Here is a 19,045-nt window from a genome sequence, read left to right as displayed (position 1 = left end):
AAAAATAAATGAATTTGAGGAAAAAAAATTACATAAAACAAAATTCACAGGGCCAAACTTTTGTTAAACTTTTAATAAATTGCTGTTTAATATTGTTTCATATTTTCAATTTAAGTCTAGAGAGAAAAAAAAACATTCCAGATCGAGAAAAATTAAAATGGGAAGAACAGAATCAGGAAAAAAATAAAATGGAATTTGGGGGGGGGGGGGGGAACTTATTTCATAGGGCCTATAAATAAATTGCTGTTTAATATTGTTTCATGATTTCAATTAAAAACATTAAAACAGAATCTAGATAAATTTAAATGGAATCCAGATAAATTGAAACAGGAAAAAAAGAGAATCCAGAAAAATGGAATTTGAAACCTGCCTTTATTTGATCAAAATACAATAAAACTCAGACATTATAAGATATTATTACAGTTTAAAATGACTGTTATGTATTTTAATTATTTTAAACTGTAATTTATTCCTGTGATGGTAAAACAGAATTATCAGGAGCCATTACTCCAGTCTTCAGGTCACATGATCCTTCAGAAATAATCCTGATTCATGCTAATATGGTGTTCAAGAGACCTGTTTTTACCGTTTAATATTTCTGTGGAAACCATTATACAGTTTTTTCAGGATTCAGGAATAGAACATTCAAATAAGCGGAATTTATTTGAATTTTTTTCATGGAAATGATTCTGTGGAACAATCAAAGATTTGTTGAGGAATTTACAAAAGGGTGTCTTTGAAAAACATGAAAGCTTTTCTGTTCTAAATTTAAACCAATCATATTATCATGCTCATATTATCATACACTCATTGCAAGTGTAGAAATACTGTGTGAACATGATTTATTAGATCCTGTGCCCAGGCATCCATGATACAAAGTAAAACCTGTTGAAAGAATTCTCTTAAAAGAATTTACAGTAACTGAGGTGAATTTATGAATTTGAGAGCTGCTGCATAGGGAGGATTTTCAAAGAGTAAGTTAATTTTCTTGTTTGAATGAGCTATTCCTCACATTCATAACATTTTTATCGCTAATTGATAGAAATCCGAAATTCAGAATAATGAGGGGAGGCTACATATCTTTTTACTAGCCACTTCAAAAATGCCCAACTTCACAAGTGATTCTGATTTAACCCTGAAGATCTATGGAAACCGCTGTGATCACACCCTAGTTTCCACATCTCCCGCTGTGTGTTGATCATGATGATGATGAAGAAGATGACTATGAAGGCCTTGATCAAACCTCCTTATTTCAGTTTTAATGCACACTTGTGGTCTGAAGAGTTTTTTTTTTTTTTCTGAAAAGATACCAAAATTTTACTGCATTAAAATGCTTCTCATGTCTGTTTCAGGTTCATAATGTATGTATGTGTGTATTTATGTTTGTATGTGTTGCTGTTCATTCCAGATGAAGGTGATTGAAAGTGAGGAGAGCATTGCAGAACATGAGAGTTTCCATGACAATATTCTGAATATGGAGAAGTGGTTAATGATCATGAGACAGAAGCTAGAGTCATTTCACGGATCAGATGGGGAATGGAGCATCAATAACCGCCAGCATGAGGCTGAGGTACGCCTATGAGCAAGCTACTACAGTTAATGTTATTAAGAAAAATGCATGAAATAAACTTAACTAAGCTTCTGAAAGCTATTTGCAATGTTTGAAGGATGGGATGATATTCTAATCTATTCAAATTACTATTATTATTATTTTATTTAAATAATAAATTTATACATTGATTTATTTGTTTAATAATCTGAATGAAGAAGCAAAAGATTATAAAGCATAGTATTCTAAAACATTCAAACAATGTGCAAACAAGGCTTTAAAGCACTTCAAAATAAATAAATATTTGTGTGCTAGAAAATATGTTTAAAAAGGTTCACACAGTTCACACAGTTATGAAAAAATCTGGAAATATCAGGCAATTAAAAATTATTTTCAGTCATGGAAATGAAGAAATTCTTTAGAAAAGTGAAATTGGTAAAATAATAATAATAATAATAATTTAAAAAATCCTATATCGCCCACTGATAATTATTATATTTTTTTATTATTATTATTTCCAGATTATCATGATATAAATGTATTCTTCACCCACTGATAGATTTATTTTGTATTTGTTTTATTTTCAGATTATTATGATATAAATGTATCCATATGTTGCCCACTGATAAATTATTTTTATTTTATTTTGTTATTTCCAGATTATCATGATATGAATGTATTTTTCACCCACTGATATATTTTTTATTTTTATTTTATTTCCAGATTATTATGTAAAAAGTATTCTTATATCACCCACTGATAGATTATTTTTATTTTATTTTATTTTGATTTATTATTTCCAGATTATCATGATATAGATGTATTCTTCACCCAGTGATAGATTATTTTATTTTATTTTATTTCCAGATTACCATGATTTAAATGTATTCTCGTATCGGCCAAAGATAGATTTTTATTTTATTTTATTTATTTATTTTATTTTATTTATTTATTTATTTATTTTTGCAGCACTTTTTTGGCAGGCATCATGATTACCACAGTACATTTTTGTGAGAGATAAAAATTATTCACTTCTAAAGATATTTAACTAGAGTCAAATACTTGATGTATTTCTATTTGTTGATTTGTGTCACAAAAGCAAATAAATGGTTGCCTATGCATGGATGTTTTTGTAGCATTTTAGACTCAACCTTCCATCACTGTTGTTGTCCTCTAGAGGGCGCTAGGAGAGTTTCCAGAGAAGGAGCTTCAGCTTCATCAGACAGAGGCTCAGGGTCAAACCGTGCTGGCCAGAACCTCTGATGAAGGCAAAGTTCACATCCAGCAAGACCTTAAACGCCTCAGAGAGACCTGGATGTCCCTCCACACGCTTAGTCTCAACCTGTACAGGTTAGAAGAAGCAATGCTTCCAGTAATACTGGGTGTTGATGGTATTAAATGGAGAGAAACTATGACTCAAGGAGTCTTAATTATGATATTTTGTCAGACATGATGAACAAACCTCATAGGAATTTATAGCACACATATTTCACATTCTGTTTGTACTGCACCCAGCTCACCTGGTCATCTTTTATAATTATTGTTGATTGCTTTGTGAGTCAGTGCTGACTCATGTTGTTTACTAGTCAGAAGTTGAGAAAAAACATACAGAATGTAGCATTTACTTTTGAACAAATTATTTTAAAGGTAATATAAGTATTTTCAGTGTAAAATACTGGCTGATTAATCACTGACCTGGCCAGTATATCTCACTTCAGCACATTTTTATGAAATAAAAATTCAGTTTTAACAACCAAATTATCTTTTTCACCTTAATTTATTAGGCTTCTGAATGGACATGCAGCCACAGGCAACCAAGACTCCCTATTACAGAGGACTGAGTTCCTGGACAGATGGGCTGAAGGCCATCACCAGGGAACGTCTTCAGACTTTGAAGTGGGATTTGCCAAAGGAGATGAAGGAAAAGACCAGCATCAGAGATCCTACCATGGATCAGATTCAACAGGCCACCCAGGACTAGAGAGAAACATGGACGCAAAATCAGATCGAATTCGAATCGTGCTCCCTGAGGGTGTCTCAAGGCGAGGAGGTTCAGAGGTCTGGAGACAAGAGTGGGGTTATCAAGACCAGTCCATGGATGATGAGGTGGATGCAGTCATATCTGGAAGTGACCGTAATGTGAACAGGAAGCGGATGGGAATGGTTGAAGGTGACTTCATCAGCAGTGGTGGTCGGACTGGGAAATGGGTTGAACAACATACAGCTGGTTCTGGGATTGAAGACCTGGAAATAAAAGACAGACACAGCTTTTTAAGTGGGGCCGACTCTGATGCACAAAAAAGGAAGCGGCCGTCGCAGATCCCCCCTGATGACACTCAGGTTAGAATGAATAAAATATGATTCTTCTTTTTTTTTTTTCTGACCGTTACCATTAGGGCTGGGCATTATATCAAAATATGCTATGCATTTGCAGTGATTTTGTTTGCAATGTAATTAAATTATAAAGTAAATATTCCAATGCTTTTATTTGATGTAGTTTTTGTAGTAAAAAATTGCATTTTAAAATACACTACCAGTCAAGAGTTTTTGGACAGTAAGATTTTTGATGTTTTTTTAAAGAAGCCTCATCTACTCGCCAGCCTGTATTTATTTGATCCAAAGAACAGCAAAAACAGTAACATTTTGAAATATTTTATTATTTAAAATAACAGTTTTCTATTTGAATATATTTTAAAATGTAATTTGTTCCTGTGATTTCAAAGCTAAATTTTTAGCATCATTACTCCAGTTACATGATCCTTCAAAAATCATTCTAATTGTCTTATTTGCTGCTGAAAAACATTTGTTAAAAAACAGCTAAAAAGATTTTTTTTTAGTTTTCTTTTGATGAATGGAAAGTTCAGAAGAACAGCATTTATCTGAAATAGAAATCTTTTTTAACGTTATAAATGTCTTTAACATCACTTTTGCTAAATTTAAAGCATCCTTGCTAAATAAATCTCTAAGCTTTTGAATAGTATAGTATATATTTTCAGATAAATGCTAATCTTTGTATCTTTCTATTCATCATAGAATCCTGAAAAAAAATACTCAACTGTCTTAAATATTGATAATAATGCTCTCAAACAGCAAATATTTGAATGATTTCTGAAGGATCATATGACACTGAAGACTGGAGTAATGATGCTAAAAGTGTAGCTTTGATCACAGGAAAAAATTACATTTTAAAATATATTCAAATGGAAAAAAAATCATTTGTAATAATATTTCACAATATTGTAGTTTTTTCTGTTTTTATCAAGTAAATGGTGAGTGGTTGGCTTAAAGCTTAATCTCAACTAACGTTGAAATTTTTTAAATATACTTTTATAGTGAAAAAATTTCACATTCAATCTTCAAGTGTAGAAACAACATAAAGACAGTATATTTTTAATGTTTGTTAATATTTGTATCACTGATACCAATATTACTGATGTCACTAGGATTTTTTTCCCCTAATATTTAACAATTGACTATAGCCATTCAACATTCAGTATATTTCAGAGATATCAATTTGAAAATGTATTAGACTTCAAAGAATAACTTCTAATTTAAGTGAACTTAAAACAATCTTCACATAAACCCATTATTTTCCTGTGCCCTGCAGCAACTAGGAAATATACAGAAATTGAATAAAGTTATTAAATACAGACGATTCCATAAGGCTACAATAGTGATTGATTTTCTTTTTTTTTCTTTTGTTCTTTGATTAATAGACATCACAGCAGAATGTGACGCAGATCACACATGCTTGTAGTTTCATTTGCACTTTAATATGAATTTATGAAATGATACAGACTATAGCGTGCACCGCCATTTGTGCGTGAATTAAAAAGCATGTACTATGAGCTCAGTATATATTTACTGACATATGGCCTGACAACATCTCATCTGACCGCAGTTCACTGTTGTTCTACTTAAGCTCCCTCATCACCTGTAGCTTTCTCACGGTTGTTTGACTCAAAAGTCTCTCGTTTGATGTGCTTTTAAAGTTGTAGGTCTGCGATTAAATAAACCCTTTTTGTCAAGAAAAAAAAGAGACAAGCAGCAGTTGTGAGTGGGGTGACCAACCCTTGCTTCGTCCCTGCGTTACCTGTGTTAAATATTTTAAACGCCATTAAACTGAAAAAATGTATCACCTGCGTTAACACACTAATTTTGACAGTACTAATTATTAAGCATGTTCCGTTATACTCTGAGTCTGGTGCTATTTCAGAGCAAATAGATAAAAAGAGATGTGCAATATCATCAAAAGACATAAAAATATGGAGATACATTTTTAGTTAGATCACCCAGCCCTTAAGCCACTATTATGCAAGCAGTACCTAGGCTATAATCATAAACGGACAGAGGGATGTATCTTTTCATTTCTGCTGCAGATGGGCTCCCAGGGGCCCCAGCATCATGCTGATATGGAGGCCCAGAGGAGGGAGTTTGAAGCGTGGCTTCACAAGGAAAACGACAAACTCACAGGAATTCTGAACAACCAAAGATCCTTGAGCGCTAAAGAACTGAGGATAAGACAGAATACACTCAAGGTTGGTGGTGTTTGTTAAAATTTTTTTGCTTTCTTTTTATCTGTTTTTGATTAAAGTTTTATGCCAAGTCCAAAAAGTGTTGGAGCAAAAAACAATCGTTGATAGCTTTGATATCTTATTCAACAAAGCGCAGTGTGATGTTTTACTTTGGGCACACAGAACATGCTGGATAATTTTCCATATGTGAAGCTACATGTCTGTGGGAATCTGATGTGTACTGTGCCATGTGCAGTTTAAATCAGTGTCATTGTAGTTGCAGACCTGAAAGCTTTGAAAAGCTTGTGCTCAGGTTTTACCCAAGGCTTGGAAAAATTCAGACTTCACAACTACCTGGAAGCTGTCATATCTGATGACAGTTGTTGAGCTGACAGCCACTGTGTCACGTTGACTTTTTTTGTAACAGCCACAGCTTCATAGCTCTGATTTGGTAATGGCAATTCATAGGTGGTTTTCCTGTTTAATATATCATGAAAATCTTTCAGTGAAACTACTATATGTGACCCTGGACCACAAAACCAGTCTTAAGTAGCAGCATTTGTAGCAATAGCCAAAAATACATTGTATGGGTCAAAAATATAGATTTTTTTTTTAATGCCAAAAATCATTAGGATATTAGGTAAAGATCATAATCCATGAAGATATTTAGTAAATGTCCTACTGTAAATATATCAAAACTTAATTTTTTATTAGTAGTATGCATTGCTAAGAACTTTATTTTGATAACTTTAAAGGCGATTTTCTCAGTATTTAGATTTTTTTGCACCATCAGATTCCAGATTTTCAAATAGCTGTATCTCAGCCAAATATTGTCCTATCCTAACAAACCATTCAATAGAAAGCTTATTTATTTACCTTTCAGATTATGTATAAATTTCAGTTTCAAACAATTGACCCATAAGCTTTGCCATAAGATTATTAAAATAAAATTAAATATGTTAAAGTAGAAAACAGTTATTTTAAATTATAGTGATATTTCACAGTAATTAAGTATTTACTGTATTTTAGATTAAATAATAACAGCCTCGATACACATAAGAGACTTTCAAAAATTCCAACACCAAACTTTTGAATAATACTGTACTTTTATCAGACAACCACAAAAGCTCAGTTATGAGCAGCAATATTTAACAAGTACACTACAAACCCCTTATATTGTATCTTGATTTTGTTGTATAGGGTTTACATGCCGGTGTAGCCTGGGGTCAAAGTCAGTTCCAAAAGTTGATGACTGTTCGGCAGAGTAAGTCAGCGGAGGAAGACGAGGAACTAGAAGATCTGCGTTATCGCTGGATGTTATACAAGTCCAAACTTAAAGAGGTTGATGACCTCAGAGGTCTGCAGAAAGCCAAGGTACAAAGAAAATCTGTGATAGCTATTTCCCTTTTTATAACTTTTTTATTTTTCATTAATTTTTTTACTTTTATTTTTTTGAGCCATAAAATGTATTGAGCCATTGAATGCATTTTTAACCTGGAGCTATAATTTCAACTGCCTTCTGTTTTGAAAAATGGTGAACAAAATTATTATATAATGAATACCAGGTGTTGCTAACCCACTGAACTGATGGTCAGGCTCCTTGACTGATGTTTCCAAAAATGTTTAATACGTTGACATTCAAGTAGACACCGTTAGAACTACGACACAAAAACAAACACTACATAAACCAATTACGAAACCATTACATTGCGATTCGCATAATACAAATGTACAAATTAATTTACCTTATAACCCTTTTTCAGTGAGATGCAGAAGTCCGATTGAGCGAGAAGAACGCCACAAAGTGCAGGCTGCGTCCTTCACAAAGCGCACACACCTACCGACAGTGGAAAAGGGACGCACTTTATGCAATCACTGTTGTGCGTTAAGTTTGTACCAAAATAAAAGTCATTCAAAACTATTCCATACAAGAAGGTCAATACAATACAGATTTCACAAATTAGCAATCCTTTACACCAGGAAAGAGCCATATATCATCCACTACATGATTTCTCCATTAACCAATGCAAGTTTTAATGTAGTATCATGTGTCCACCACAAGGGGGCAGCAGCTTGTAGCTGGATGTAACTAACTAAACCAAATGTTTCTGTTTGTTTCAGGGTGTCAGTGGACAGGGACAAGAGCATGTCCGAGCTGGAAAGGTAGGTTTTATTCTTTGAAAGTAGGCCTTGAAGCCATAAGTGTTAAGGCTTGTGTTTAAAGTGAGTTTCAAAATCTCTCTGATCTGACAGTGGAGATAGTTTGAAGCCTTTTTGAAAAGAAAGTATTCCCTTTTCAGGTCTTGAATAGAATTGAAAGTGCTTATTTATTGACACCAACTGAGGCTGGTGGAGTTTGTTTCTGCGATGTAACAGTGGCCTGTGATTAATAATAGTGAAAGAAAGTGCTTATTTAGTAATTCGAATCATTTTGTTTGACAAAATGGTTTTTGAATGCCCTTTCATGTCAACTTTTTAAGAGTTTGTAGGCACTGTCAAGTAAAGTCAGACACCTTTCAGATGGATCAGTAAGGAGGGCTTTGAAATAGGGGCTTATAAATAGTGTTGAAGGCCAGAAACAAAGCATAGTCTTAGCCCTTGAAATCAAATGGTATGTTTTTGGCTTGTTGGGCCACTTAGAGACATCAAGACAGTTGCTCCACTGTGTCTCTGTAGGGAGGGTGTTAATCTTTCTCAGTAATTTCACACCTTTTTTAACACCTCTCTTCTTACTCCTTCACTCTCTGGCCATCTGTTCATGAACGGTCACGTCTGCTTGAGAAGAGACGCAGGTGCCCTTCTGACTGCATATAAAAGACTGTTCTGAGCTTGCCTGCGTTATTTACATAAGCAGATATTAGTAGATGGAGATAGAAATGTTGTTCTGCACAAGCAGCATTACCATCTAATTAATAAGGCTATTCACAAACACTTTGGTTGAACTAGTTCTGCAAAATATGCAAAAAAAACTTTTGAATTATTTTGAAATGGCTCCATTTTAAAAAGCACCACTGACACTCTGGAGCTCACATCCCAAAAACATTGAAGCAAATTTTCAAACAGACGTTATCTTTATTAACATACCGCATATTTGAAGTATAACCAAGTACATTGTCACCTAAAAAAACTCTTAAAACTACAAAAACAGTATTACAGTTGAAGTCCAAAGTTTATTTACAGTTTACATTACAGAATCTGCAAAATGTTCATTATTTTACCAAATGAAGAGGGATCAAATTCTTTGGGTTTTTTAGCATTTTTGTGCATTTGAACGCTCAACAATGACTGTATGATTTTGAGATCCATCTTTTCACACTGAGGACAACTAAGGGACTGCAACTATTACAGAGGGTTCAAACGCTCACTGATGCTTCAGAAGGAAACACGATGCATTAAGAGCCTTTCAAGAATTTGAAGATCAGGGTAAATTTAGCTTATTTTGTCTTTTGGCAAATATGTAAGTATCTTCTGTAGATTCTGAAAGGCAGTACTAAATGAAAAAAATATAATATTTAGGCCAAAAATGTACACATCTTTACTCTTTTCAAAAGTTTACACCTCTGGCTCTTAATGCATCGTTTTTCCTTCTGAACAATCAGTGAGCTTTTGAACCTTCAGTAATAGTTGCATATGAGTCCCTCAGTTGTCCTCAGTGTGAAAAGATGGATCTCAAAATCATGCAGTCATTGTTGGAAACGGTTCAAATACACAAAAATGCTAAAAAAACAAAGAATTTGTGGGACCTGATGGATTTTTCTGAAGAACTGCAGGCAGTTTAACTGTTCAGGACAAACAAGGGACTCATGAACAACTATCACTAAACAAAAAAAAAAAAAAAACAGCTGTGGATCATTCCGGTAACAACACAGTATTAAGAATCAAGTGTATGTAATCTTATGAACGGGTTTTTTATAAATTCAACTATTATTTTCTCCTGTGGACTATATGTAAATGTTTTTTATTTGAAATATCTTATTCAGGTCAGTACTAAGTAAAAAAATAACATGCATTTTGTGTGATCCGTCTTAATTTGGTAAAATAATTAACATTTTGCAGATTCTGTAAGGTGTATGTCAACTTTTGACTTCAACTGTATTCATGGGGCAGCCGTGGCCTAATGGTTAGAGATTCGGAATTGTAACCCAAAGGTTGCAGGTTCGAGTCTCAGGTCCGGCAGGGATTGTAGGTGGGGGGAGTGAATGTACAGCACTCTCTCCACCCTCAATACCACGACTGAGGTGAGTCCCTTGAGCAAGGCACCGATCCCCCAACTGCTCCCCGGGCGCCGCAGCAATGGCTGCCCACTGCTCCGGGTGTGTGTTCACGGTGTGTGTGTGTTCACTACTGTGTGTGTGCACTTGGATGGGTTAAATGCAGAGCACAAATTCCTTGTATGGGTCACCATACTTGGTCTCACTCACCCCCTTTCCTTCCTCCTTTCCTTATAATACTGCCATGACAATACGTCCAATACTGCCAATATGTCCGCCATGACACTCACTGTGAGAAATACTGCAAGTGGAGTGATACTGTCTTCTGGTTGTATTTCCAGACATTTTTGTTTTGTCTGTATTTTGCCATTGCAAACATGTTTGTGCTTGTCTCTGTCGTGGAAACCGTCATCATCTGCTGTCTTAGTAACCTGCCATTATCATACTGGAAAAATATACACTCCGCACACACTTCGATTATCTGTCACTGACCAAATATAGTCATCTAATTGTGAAAATGACACTTTAAGTTGTCAGTGGGGGTAATCTTTGTGTAACTGTAATTACAGGCTGTTTGCGTCGAATCTATAATTATTTGTTGTTATTAAATATATTGTCCTATTGTATGATTATCAAACCAGAACGATATGATCAGATGATGTGTATCTGTAAGAATAGTCTATCGTTCTATACATTACACCAGGCCTGAGCACTGCTGTAATTACTTTTCGGTGTAATTATATTGTCCTCAATAGAGACTGACAAAAGAAAAGTGTGGAAAGAGATTTCGGCTTTTCATCCGCCCACATTTCCTCCTCCTCACTTTCTCGTACTTCTGCACTCTCTCTCAAACACCCAGAGAGAAACAGTTCCCATGTTCCTCAGCTTTGCTACAGTTTGAATAGAAAGGGTTGTATTAAGTTCAGATATCTCAAAGCGATGGCGGGTGTTGAGCAGCTGTGGGTGGACATTCACTCCCACAGTTCTACAGGAGCTTGGAAAACTTACTTTTTTTTTTCAGGTATGCATTTGTCTGTATGAATTTGTTTTCGGCATCCAGTGAGTCATAGAAAAATGACTCAGTCATTGTGAGGTTTTTTTATCAGATGCATAATGCTAATGAATGAGAGATGAGTGCTGTGTAAGTGCATTAAGTCACAAATCAGAAATATATTATTATTAGCAAAGAGTTTTGTTTTTTGTAATCTCATGATTTGTAGAGAATTTACAAGACTTTAAAGACTTTTTATCATCCACCTGCTTAAAAAAGTCAAACTTTTCCTTTATATACTAGTTGGCAATTTTAAGTTATACTCTTGAATTTGAGCTTATTGTGTGCCCACATTATTTTTGTAATAAATCAAGTGAGTGGCCTACCTTGGCAGCAACAAGTACTTTAGAAATACCAAGACAGTTTACTCATATTACCATAAATGGGATAAATGCCAATGCTTAATATTGCCAAAAGAGCCAATCTGCAGTTGATGAAGTCATTGTGTTGCTGCAGGTCTGGTTGTGTCCTGAGACGAGTGCTTAGGATTACACATGCGTTGGCAGGGCCAGTCTGAAATTTGTGCATTTTAGTGCTAATTGAGGATAAGAAGCAATATTAATGAGGCAGTTCATGACAGATTTTATTGCTGATTTTAAATAGGTTATTTAAATATGGGTTCGGCCAGCATTTGAGATTTCCCAATTCAAGTAGATTGGAGTTGGTCTTGAATGACCAAAATAGCTTCTTGGAGGCATTGCAAATATGGCAACCAATTGAACAAATTTTCTCAGAAGAGACTTTAAAAACACTAGGCACAAAGACTTTTTTTTAGAGAAACGTTTCCAAAAATTCTGGTTGAATAAGGCAACCCCAGAATGCACTGCAGTAAGTTCATTCAGGGTTTTTATTCAAAAAAGAAGAAAAGTAAATTTTTAGTGGTGGTATTTTTTCATAACTTCAAAGCATCTGTAGAAATTTCTTCCATGTAATAAAAAACCCCAAAAAGATTTTTAATGTTTTTTTAAAGAAGCCTCTTCAGCTCACCAAGCCTGCATTTATTTGATCCAAAGTACAACAAAAACAGTACAATTTTAAAATATTTTTTACTATTTAAAATAACTGTTTTCTATTTTGAATATATTTGAAAATGTAATTTATTTGTGTGATCAAAGCTAAATTTTCAGCATCATTACTCCAGTCTTCAGTGTCACATGTTCCTTCAGAAATAATTCTAATATGCTGATTGAAACATTTTTATTATTATTTTTATTATCATTGTCATCAATATTTTCAAAGAAACCTGAAAAAAGTCTACTCAGCTGTTTTCATTTTTTTTTTTTTTTTTTTGAGCAGCAAATACGACTATTAGAATGATTTCTGAAGCATCCTGTGACAGGAGTAATGATGCTAAAAATTCAGCTTTGAAATCAGGAATAAATTACATTTTAAAATATATTCAAATAGAAAAGAGTTCATTTAAATAGTAAAAAATATTTCATGAATTTTTTTTTAATCAAATTTAACACATTTGCATTTTCGCAGTTCTCTAATGTTGGTTAATTTTTACACAGCATGCAAGTGAATGTAATTTTTTTTTTTTTACATTTTTATGATTCAATTAATTCTAAGCTTTTCTCAAATCACTTGTTTCCAACCTGTAACTTTTGTGATTTTATTATAGTTTAGTATGTTGCATTAAGGGTAATGAACACTGACTGTAATGAGCAATGATCAAAGTAATTTATTTTCATTTGGATTTAGTGATTTGCCTGATTTAAACAGTTGGACACCTGAAGCACCAACAGTGTTAGCATGCAACAGCACAGCTATTTGCTGACCTCCAGTGTGAACACTCCTGTAGAAACTCAAGGTTTTATAATAGAGCCGTTCAGCATTTAACAACATCTGTGATTGTGTGTTTTGCAGGCGAACAGCAGTCTCAGCTTCCTGTACCGTGTATGTCGCGTGGCTCTTCCTCTCCAGCTCCTGTTGTTGGCCCTGTTGCTGCTGGCCTTCCTGCTGCCCATGATGGATGAGGGCACCAGCTGTTCGCTGTCCAACAACTTCGCTCGCTCCTTCAACATCATGCTCCGCTACGACGGACCTCCGCCTACATAAGCGTCGACAGACAAAAGCAGCTTTTATTGGGCAAATACGGCAATCTGCGCTTGTGTTTATGTAACAAATATATTTTTTAGCATTGTTCCGTTAATGTTTTAAGTCATTTTATTTTTGGCTCTCAGCTGGTCTCACTCCATCGTACACCCACCGGTGGACCCAGCAGATGAGAAAGCTTTTTGTGTGTGTGTGTGTGTGTGTGTGTGTGTGTGTGTGTGTGTGAGTGCGAGAGAGAGTGAAAGAGTGTGTGGGTGGATGGCATAGACGCTCACAACCTGCTCGACATGATTCAAGCTGTTCATTTCTCTACAGGCATTTGGAGAAACCAATGCAGCTTTTACAAAGAGCAAAACTCCCTTAAAGATATCTACTCAGGATCCATAGCAAATCCCTCATGTTTTTATGTTCGTTCTGTTGTAGCTAGTTACTGAAGGGTTAGTTCACCCAAAAAAGATGTTCTGCCATCATGTACTCACCCTCATGTTGTACCAAACATGTTTGTAACACAATTTTTTGTCAGTGGGATCCAATGTTGTTTTCGACCCTACTGCCATGCATTTTATGAATAAAAACAAAACAAATTTTGGATTAATCGTGATTAATCGCATCCAAAGTAAATGTTTGTTTACATATGTGTGTATTTATATATACATATAAATATACACAGTACACACATATTATGTAAACGCACACTTTTATTTTAGATGAGATTAATTCTGATTGATCGATTTGACAGTACTAATATTTCTATTGTTTTTAGTCATACAATGAACACCAGATTGATTAATCACGATTAACTGCACCCAAAATAAAAGTTTGTTTACATATGTGTGTATATATATATACACATAAAAATATACACAGTACACACATATATTATGTAAACACACACTTTTATTTTGGATGCGATTTAATCGTGATTAATCGATTTGACAGGACTAAAAAAAAAATAATTAATTGCATCCAAAATAAAATTTTGTTTACATATGTGTGAGTACTGTGTATATTTATATATACATATAAATATACACAGTACACACACATATTATGTAAACACACACTTTTATTTTGGATGCGATTAATCGTGATTAATCGATTTTTACAGCACTTATAATTTTAATCGATTAATTGCATCCAAAATGAAAGTTTGTTTACGTGTGTGTGTGTGTGTGTGTGTGTGTGTGTGTGTGTGTGTGTGTGTGATGTGTATGTTTATATGTATGTAAATATAAATATACACAGTACACATATATTATGTAAACACATACTTTTAATTTGGATGCGATTAATTGTGATTAATCGATTTGACAGAACTAAAAATTTTAAGATTAATTGCATCCAAAATGAAAGTTTGTTTACATATGTTTATATGTATATATAAATATACACAGTACACACACATATTATGTTAACACAAACTTTTATTTTAAATGCGATTAATCGCGATTAATCGATTTGACAGAACTAAAAAAATTATTCGAAGACATAAGGGTGAGTAAATGACTATTTTAATTTTCAGGTGAGCTGTTCCTATAAATCATTTTAATACTGTGGTATGTGGTGTATTTAAACTGAATTGTGCATGTTTTTATTCATACCACTTGTTTAAAATCTTTTGTTCACGGTTTTACTCAGGCCACTCAAAAGCTAAACTGTGTTTGTTAATAGGACATAATTTATCACTGTGCTGCTGGTATTTGATTCTAATCTCAATGAGTCGTGATACATAAGACTAGACCATCTAAATGTTTCAAAACGTAGCTCTTATTAGAGCATTTTAGAAGTGGAAAAGGTGAAAATCAACACAGACATTCCTGTATCACTCCATAGCTAAGGTGCTGTGCACATGTTCATAGAATGGTTTTCTTTCAACGGTTACATTGTTGAGCTTTAAGACTGAGTTTTGGCATTGGTTGGCCTCTGATTGTTGTTATAGGTTACTGTACGTCTTTTGCAGGCATAGATTACGGAGTAAAAATAGCTCTGTTTTGGGGGAAAATGTCCTTTTTTGAACAGAATGTTGGAACTCAGTGACCTTCTTGGTCTGTTTTTCTTTTCTTTCCTTTTTTGCATGCAGTGTCTCAGCTGGGATTTCTAAGGGCCCAAAACAATCAGAGGCTGAGTTCAGTTATTCTTTCAGGACTGGTTCTTTAAGGTCATGGTTTGATGAAAGGAATGCCTTGATTTATTTTTTGTCCAGAGCTAAGGCTTCTCTGACAAACGCTTTGTCATTCAGAGCTGGCAAAAGTCAAAACCCTGTTTGAACGCATCCTTGAGCTTTATATTTGCAGTGTTAGACATGTTATTAGAGGCTAATTGCATGGCTTTACAGCTTTGACTAGTATTACACATACGCACAACGCTTTTATTCTTTAGCAAAATGCCCTTTTTAAATCGTGTTCAGACCTTTCACCTCTTTGTGTATCTATGCTATGTTAAAACTAATTTCCGTTAATATGTGATGCACTATCTAATGTTAAATGCATTAATAATAGTGCATGGTCAGAAAAAGAGATTTAACAGAAAACATGCTGCATTTTCTAAAAGAAACTGCAATGTTGAAACTTGGCATATCAGTTTATTGCACTGCTTTGTTGTTTGTATTTAAAGAAATAGTTCACCCAAAAATTTACTGAAAATGTACTCATCCTCAGCTCATTTGAGATGTAGATGAGTTTGTATCTTCATCAGAACAGATTCTAATAAAGACACAAACTCATCTACGTCTTGCATGGCCTAAGGGTAAGAATTTTCAGCAAATTTGTGTTTTTGGTTGAACCGTTGCTTTAATCTCTTTGTATGTCAATGCAAACCCTTTAATGATCTATAACGGTTTCATCAATGAGACTGTATTCTTCATACTAGACTGTACAATACTGTGTTAAACGGTTCAGCTGTTACGAGATCACCGTATAAGATCTTTAAATGTATGCTAATATAGCTAGTTTACAGCACTGTGTGCATGGGAGAGTTTTCCCATTGAAGATCTTTGATTTGGGAAGAAAATACTGGAAATTATTTTCAAAGACCGCTAACAAAAAAGCATGTAGAAAATTCTAGCAACTTCAAATGCATGAAGACCAAGAGTTGTAAGACAATGTATTAAAAAAAAAGTTCAACATTTATTTTATTACCATATTTAAGGATGAATGAAACTCTTATGATGTATCTTTAAACTGATGAATATATACCTATGAAGCATATAACCAGTATTTTTGTATTTTACTCCAGGCAATAAACATGCAGTGCATTTTCAGTCCTATTTGTGTTTCTTTTGTTGCTATGGACTTGAGATGGAACAGATAAATGTGTGACTCAGTATCAAGATTCCCCTTCTGATCCTTTTTTAGCAGGTAACGTATCTGTTTATCTACATTCAGCATTAAACCGAAGCTAAACTGGTCTGACAAGATGTGCGAAGATAATGAAACACAAAACCAGTGTGCAGGTGAGTATAAACATCTCGCAGTAGAGCACAGCCAGGGCTGCTTCCCTATGAATAGAGGCCATTTAAGGTCAGCATGAGGTTATTTTACGGATGATTTTATTTGTATAGTTAGAAAGCAGAAGCAATCCACCTTATTTTTCACGTAAGAGCGGATGTGGCCATTTGTAAATTTAATGTCTGGCTTCCGGTTCTATTAGCGTTCAAAATTAGCCCAAAATTATTCATACCCTTGGCAAATTCTTAGTTACAGATTGATGCATGATGTACATTAGCCATTCAGGTTAAATGAATGGGTTTTGAATAGTACAGTGATCATTTACCCAGATTCATTTGATTAAAAAGTGACTTTGTTTCTGCAGCTCTTCACACTTTAAACTCATACACACTGACACATTAACCAAAAACCAATAATAAACTACCCTTTATCTGCAAAACAGCTTGTTTTGTACCTTGGTATTGCAAATTGGCTTTAGTTTGTCAAAATATTGCACCTTTCCTGCTTACTAAGTCCTTCTCTATATGATTTAGCAGCTTCCACACATTTTTCCATGGTTTAGACAGCCTAAATTAGCAGAAAAAACGTATTCAGTAGTACATTAACTGTGCTGTCAATGCTGTTGTTTACATCCAAGTTTGGCCACGCATCCAGGTAACTGACCAAATCATGACGTAATTGCAAACCCTCTGTAAGATGGATAGGAAGGTTACGTTTTAGGACCAGACAAGCTATGGTTAAGGAAATAAGTGTTTGGCTGTTTATTTGCATGGATTTGTCCTTTCTTGGTTGCCTTAGCAACAATGTATGTGGTACTCTGTCGCTTCAGATTCATTTATTATTTCATTTAGGTCACCAGATAAAGGGAAACTAGATCTAATTGAAGAATACTGCTGTTGGAGTCACTATCAGACTGCACAGATATGTTTTGGTTAAACTTTGGTAATAGTGGAGTGCGTTTATTGACATAGTCGCAGTGCAGTCAGGTGGTTGTTTGTCTTCGAGGTGTGTATGTGAACTCTTGCCTATTTGGCACAAAGATATGACTATATATGACTTTAAATGTAAAGCACACTTTCATGACCTAATTTATTCAAATGCGATTCCTGCGAGTGGGAAAGAGTTGGATCTGTCCTACACGCTCACCCACATGCGCAGCAGCAGATTTCACACTGCTGTTTCCTTCCTGCTTATAGGCAGATATTTCTCTGGTGTGGAAATGCCATGTGTCATATCTGTATCTATCCAAGTCATGTTTGTTTTCTGATGCCTAGAAATTCTGGAGGAGGGATCCAGATTGATGCATGATGTACATTAGCCATTCAGGTTAAATTAATGGGTTTTGAATAGTACAGTCATTTACCCAGATTCATTTTATTAAAAAGTGACTTTGTTTCTGCAGCTCTTCACACTTTAAACTCATACACACTGACACATTAACCAAAAACCAATAATAAACTACCCTTTATCTGCAAAACAAGAGGAAACTTTAAAGGTTTAAAGGTATTAAAGAAAAGGCTTTACACTAGTGTTATCACTGGTAACTAAAAACTGTTTTATTTTAGTACAATTGACATACTATTATAGTTTTTATTCATATTCTGAATTAGTTTTATTTTTTATATTTTTTGTTTTTATTAAAACCTCAAGTAAAATTCATTAAAACAATTTAAATCTTAAAAAATGTATTTTAATGGTTTTAGTTCTAGTAAACCATAATAATCCAGACTAAAACTATAACTATAATTATTAAAAAAAGGTTTATTAATTTTTTTAATATATATATATATATATATATATATATATTTAGATAAAATATGAATAGATTTTTTTTTTACATTTAGAAAAGTAAAAAAAAATACTGCATTGAAAACTTAATTTAGAAACTACACTGTTCAAAATAATAATTGTCAACTTAAAATAGTTTGTTACTATTTTAAGTTTAGTCTAACTTGAAATTTAAGTTACTTATTGTTAAGTGACAACTTGGATAATTTAGTTGACTAAACTTAAAATTTTTAGTCAGCCGGATAACATTATTTTAAGTTAAAACCAAATGTTTTTTTTGTTTTTTTTTAAATTAGGTTTTATTTATTTTTTGTTTTTCATGTGTGTGTGTATTTTAATGGTTTGGGTTAAGTTTTAGTTCTAATAAACCATAATAATCTAGAGTAAATATATAACTAAATATAAATATATATAAATAAAAAAATATG

At 33.9% G+C, this 19,045-nt stretch overlaps 1 protein-coding gene across 1 annotated transcript in view; it reads left to right on the top strand.

The window, feature by feature from the left end:
- syne3 (spectrin repeat containing, nuclear envelope family member 3) overlaps positions 1-16,642 on the top strand; it is a 34,876-nt gene extending 18,234 nt beyond the window's left edge. The window contains 7 exon segments of the mRNA XM_073826753.1: positions 1,409-1,570; positions 2,727-2,899; positions 3,334-3,889; positions 5,929-6,087; positions 7,264-7,437; positions 8,185-8,226; positions 13,195-16,642. Coding sequence (XP_073682854.1) covers positions 1,409-1,570; positions 2,727-2,899; positions 3,334-3,889; positions 5,929-6,087; positions 7,264-7,437; positions 8,185-8,226; positions 13,195-13,386 — 1,458 coding nt within the window. The 3' untranslated portion in view covers positions 13,387-16,642.
- Positions 16,643-19,045: the final 2,403 nt, after the last annotated feature.

This window comes from Garra rufa, chromosome 21 (assembly GCF_049309525.1).
Source record: "Garra rufa chromosome 21, GarRuf1.0, whole genome shotgun sequence".
NCBI classification, from domain to species: Eukaryota; Metazoa; Chordata; class Actinopteri; order Cypriniformes; family Cyprinidae; genus Garra; species Garra rufa.
Note: the sequence above shows the minus strand (reverse complement) of the source record. Positions and strands in the feature narration are given on the sequence as shown.